We start from the raw sequence: 5,457 nt of genomic DNA on the forward strand, positions 1-5,457 counted from the left end.
GACCAAATAGACTTTGTGCTAAATCTTCTGTGTGGAGATAATGGTATTGGATTGTAACAAAACAGTTGTGTTAGTRAATTACAACCTAATGCTGGAAGATGTAAGTAATGGTATTCCTGACGAGTACTTGGAAGTGTTATGAGTAAAACTTTAATAATCACTAATGTCACTGGCAGCTGCTAATAAACTGAAATATAACTGTAAAATAAAGCATTGCTTTTGCTATGTGCCAGTCATTTAAAATGCCTTTTCTACAGAAAAGTATGTCCTTACCTTATTCCAAGCACTGTTACACAATTCACAGAAAAGCCTCCACAGAGAAAACATAAATAATGTAATAAACCAATGTGCATCCAGTAGTTTTAAATGCATTTATATTTATTTTTCACGTACAAGATCAAAGAAATAAAAAACAGAATCAAACCTGGATACAACAGTTTGATTGCTTTTGATGCATACAATCTGTATGCAAAATATTCTAAATTAAAAACCAATGCTCACACGTCATATAACAAAATGAAAAAAGTAAATAAAAAAAGTTAAAGTACTAGCACATACCTGGATGTAGTATATTAGGAAAAAAGTTTTTCTGAACACCTGTATTTTCTTGTATTTAAAATAGTCATTTTAATTCTCCCCTTCCCCCAAATAGCATTTGTTCTCATAAAGTCAAACCCAGTCCTTACCTAAGTTACATTCTAGTAGTGTTACCAGAATACAAGTTGTAATTAACAACATCCCATTACTTTTGTATCACCAGCATTTATGTAAGCCATCCTYAGTGATAGTCGATAGTACAAATGTCCAGCTGGCATATTTATTGTATTTATACATCAAGTATACAGTGTAAATTTAGTAAAATAAATGTAATTTCACAGCCTAAAATAATACAGTGAATTATTGTCAGCAATAAATTTAGTTTCAGAATAATTATGTATGTTTTGAGTACTTGGAAGTCCTGCCATAAGCCTGTTTAAAATCAGATTTATTAAAAAAAAAATCTTACAAAATAGATTTTATTGTTGCTTCACTTCATCTGATCTGTGCTCTCCATTCCAAAATGAAAAGCTTATAAATAAAGATTCTTTATGTATAAAGAATCACTTTTAACTTAACCATGATTTGGTTCAGGATTGAATAAAGGTCTGACCAGAGATTTTGGTAGTTGCTTTACACTGGAAGTAGTGTTTCATATAGCACATTCCTGTTCAATTCTGCTGCTGTTTCATTATCAAAGTAATATGAAAACAGTTTTAAATTTACCTCTCTATGGTCTTTGAACCTAGACACCTAACCTCCTGAAACACCAATGAAAGGAGAATCAGGCGTCTAGCTTCATAATAATTCTCATAAACTTCTTTTCCTGTGTGGTTTTATTAGAAAACTGCATCAGTTTTCATTTTAAGTGCTAAAAACATGTAATCTGGCCTTCAGTTGATGAAAATCGGTGTAGCCAAACAGAAGTCAATAGATGTTACTGTTATTCACACCAGCTGAGAGCCTAATCTGCTTGGAATATGTTTTATTATGACAGAACTTAAATTTACAAAAGTACTGATTTATTAGCAAATGCATAAACTGTATTTTCTAAACTTCATCTAATGATATGCAATATCAAGTGAACATACTAGGGCTCAGATCTGTAGCTGCTGTAAATCTCTAGCACCAATAGCTTTCACTTTGCTAGCCCAATAACGCAGTGCTGAAGAGCTGGCCTTATAGGTTTTAGCATCACGATCAGATGCCCCAGATCTCCAGTTCTTTAACTCAAACAAAGTGTAACTAAAGAACAAAGCCTTAGGACCATCTGTTCTTCATTTAAGATGACAATCTGAAGCAATCTTTAAAAGAGATTAATCATAATTACAGTAATATTGGTCAGGCCTTTTTTTTTTTTTTAATAGAATGTTCCGCTATCGCCATGGTTAGCTCTAGCAAAAATAAAGTAATAAAAATACCCACCCACCCAAAAAAGGAATAAAAGAAAAACAATGCCCATTCAGTAATTAAATTCCGTGCAGACACRACTCTGCTGTTACTTCCTACTTCATATTAAAAAAAAAAAGAAATACAAAAGAGCTACTCTTCTCTGCCTACTACATCATCATTGTTCTAGGTCTTTGCCTTCCGTCTCTTTAAGTGTYTAGTGTGTATATTTTAACTTTCATTCTCTGGTGGACCCAACAGTTCATCTTTTACAAGGTAGTTTTTTTGTATTAAGTTCTATCTTATTTTTTACTGATCACTGGTGATTCATTTTCTGTGTATATCCGCAGCCACCCTTCCCACTAAGGATCTACAGTTGTAACATAATCATTCATCTTCCAAATCTATTCCATATTCCCATCACTTCATCTCTGACCTTTTCACCTACCTTCCTCCAACTAGATGGAAAAAAATATTTATTGATTAATATTCTGGTGCATTGGTTAGATTTCATTACTTTTATTAGACCTGACAAACATACATTTATACTGAGTGCTACATCTCTTGCTCTCTCCATATAGCCTGGATCAAGCTCAGAGAAGTGTTTTAATGCCTTTCATAAAAAGGCACATTTTTCAATATAAAAAGCTTAAATTCATAGATTATAAATAATATAAGTTCAAAATATTTAAGAATTTCAGGACTTCATTTGCATTTCAGGGGAACTGCATGTGTAATGTCCTTGATGCCTTCTCAGTCCCAAACATCTGACAAAGAATCCTTTATAGGATATACAATAGGTAGGAATACAAGGAACATGCCTTGTGTCCTGTACACCAATTGTAGTAAGCAAGAGTTAAGAACTAAGCAACTTTACCAGACAAGTAACAATACTGCTTAGCATTGCTCTGATAAAGTGACCACCTTTTTTCTTGTATACAATTACGTGTACAGTTTAACATTGTCAGTTAAAAACATTACTGCTGAAAACATTGAGCAACATTTTTTCTCACTACATATGATATTACCAACTTGTGCTACATTTTTCTGTCCTGATTTTAAAAGCATATTTTTGCACTTAAGATACTTGCCACAGATTCGTATAAAAATTATTTGTTCATATGTTAAATTACAAAAATGCAGTGTTTAATATAATAAACATCAAAATCTAAGATCCATTTTTAAAATTCCTTGTTCTAATCACTTTTTTAAGGCAGTAGTTAGTACCAATCTGCTTTATTTTACAGCAATATAGTAGTGTAAAACTGTTACTAAACAACTCTGCTACTTTCAAATTGGAAGTATTTATTATMTGAAAACTATACAGTAATATACTGAAAAAGAAATTGCAATAGTACTGCTTGTGCCTTTACAAATGTATGTATAATGAGAATTATAGCTGATACAGATCAGATTTAATCTACATTCCATACAGCACAGCTTTACTAATAATGAAAAAAAAAAGCTTAAGGAAATCGATACAAAAACTTTTGTATAATTGTCATAAATACAATAAAACTGCTCTCATGGTTTAATGCTGTGCAGGATTTCGAAGATTTTGAACCAAGTGACCTAGCAGTTACCTTTTGTGATTCACTAAGAACAGATACAGAGATGCACACACAATCCACTTTCTGTCCTAAAAGTGAAACATTTCTGCCTGATCTGTAAAGGCCAAAAAAAAAAAAAAAAAAAAAAAAAAAGAAAGAAAAAAAAGAAAAAAAAAAAAGGAAAAAAGATCTATGAATGTATAAAATAGAGGTTTGGGTTTTTTTAAGTGAGAAAAAGCTACTTATAAATGTTTTATATTTAAGTTACTGTCAGTCAAATCCAGGCAGAGATTAAATTGACCACAAAGATGGTCAATAACAAAAGTCATTAAGGCAGCAAGTTGTATCTGAGGATTTTCAGATGCTCTACCTCTATTTCAAGAGGAAAAGGAAATGTTGAATTGCATTATGGGCTGAATCAACATTAAATAATGGATGATTACAGCCAAGTAAGGAAGGGTTCGTTTTTGTTGAGTACTGACTCCACATCATTGAGGATAGGGATCAAGTCTTCTGACTCTAAAGTCCCAAGATCAACATTTGTTCCTGGAAGACAGTCGAGGAAATCAGGGAAACGTGTCTGTTGTGGATTTATGTTCATTGTTGTCTGTGCCACAGTTTCTCCTAGAAAAAATTAAGAAGAATATTTGAAATACTGATCCCTTCTCATGGATAATTTAAAACAATTGAAAAAAAATTAGATTCCCCCTTTCCCATAAGCACTTGTAAGCTTTATTTCCTCTACAAATGTTACTTCAGAACCATATTTACATATTCTTTTAAGAGTTAATTATATACCCTTGCTTTGCATATTCTTTTAAGAGTTAATTATATACCCTTGCTYTGCTCTCAAAAGCATAAAAGACCCTTTCCAGCAGTATTCAATGTAATCAGCCTCTGACCTTCCACTTAGTGTGACTGTTCGAAGTTCACTGCTCTGCAGAGGGAGCAATGCAACTGAGTCTCGTATAAACCCTCTGTCCTGCTCTCTGCACAAGGGCACGAAACTGAGAAAATAATTTTACAGCAACTTAGCTCTAAAATACAATGGGGGGTTTTGCTAAACTAATAATAATAATGGGCAGGAAAGCCTTTTAAGAGCTGAAAGTCTCCCTCTTTGTACCATCCAGAACTGATGACTTCAAAAGGAAGTTTAGGTGAGAAAGTGCTGAGAATTTTACTCCTCGAGAAAAAAACAGTTGATTTCCTAGACATTTACTGCAATATTTTAAACACAGTGAGGATACTGATATAAAAATAAATACATACCAAAACCTAAATAATTGAACACAGTCTGTCTGAAGGCAAATCCAACTTTGCCAGTTCGTAAGACTTACTCATAAGACTTCCCCAGAGTTAGAAAACTCAGTGATTTGTACAGAGAATTTAAGCCAGGACTAGATTTTTCTTGTTCTACCCTGGTCTGTAATATTAAAATATGAATTAAGGCTCAGACTTTCCAACATTTATGCATTTGCTTTAATATTGTAGTCTAAGGTAAGAGAGTAGAATCTGGTACCTTCCAGGCACTAAGAATCTTTGAGGCCTTTTCCTCCACAGTTGCAGTCTGTTTTCTTGCATCAGAAACCGAGAGCTTATTGTTCAGTTACACATTTATAAAACAGTATTGGTTATAACAAGAAATTGTTCAAGCTTCAGTACTTCAAGCTACATCTTATACCTGTGTCCATCTCATCTACATTGCTGAGGAAATCTTCAGGTGTTGTTGGTATACTGTAGCATCCCAGTCCTAAGCCACTGTCTGTACTCTGCTCCCTGGAATGGTATGGGCCACTATAAATTGAAACATGAAAAAACCTCAGTAAATATGTTCTGTTAGACATAGTCCTTGATCATGGTGTTTGAAAAGACAGAGTAATAGGTTAGATATTAAAGTTAAATACTGACTCATAAAGCTTCTTTCTCAATTGTTGGACACTAATGTGGTGCAATATACGCGTATATATAAGTCTCTAGACAA

At 33.1% G+C, this 5,457-nt stretch overlaps 1 protein-coding gene across 3 annotated transcripts in view; it reads right to left on the minus strand.

Moving 5' to 3' along the window:
* Positions 1-357: 357 nt before the first annotated feature.
* Positions 358-5,457, minus strand: part of WWTR1 (WW domain containing transcription regulator 1) — a 74,985-nt gene continuing 69,885 nt past the window's right edge. For all 3 annotated transcript variants that reach the window (XM_085302818.1, XM_085302819.1, XM_085302820.1), the window contains 2 exons: positions 5,158-5,270; positions 358-4,100 (listed from right to left, as the gene is read on the minus strand). In XM_085302818.1, the coding sequence (XP_085158944.1) occupies positions 3,916-4,100; positions 5,158-5,270 (298 nt within the window). In that variant the 3' untranslated portion in view covers positions 358-3,915. The remainder of the gene's footprint in view (positions 4,101-5,157; positions 5,271-5,457) is intronic.

This window comes from Rhea americana, unplaced genomic scaffold, assembly GCF_003343005.1.
Source record: "Rhea americana isolate MKP2758 unplaced genomic scaffold, rheAme1 scaffold_193, whole genome shotgun sequence".
In the NCBI taxonomy this organism is placed as follows: domain Eukaryota; kingdom Metazoa; phylum Chordata; class Aves; order Rheiformes; family Rheidae; genus Rhea; species Rhea americana.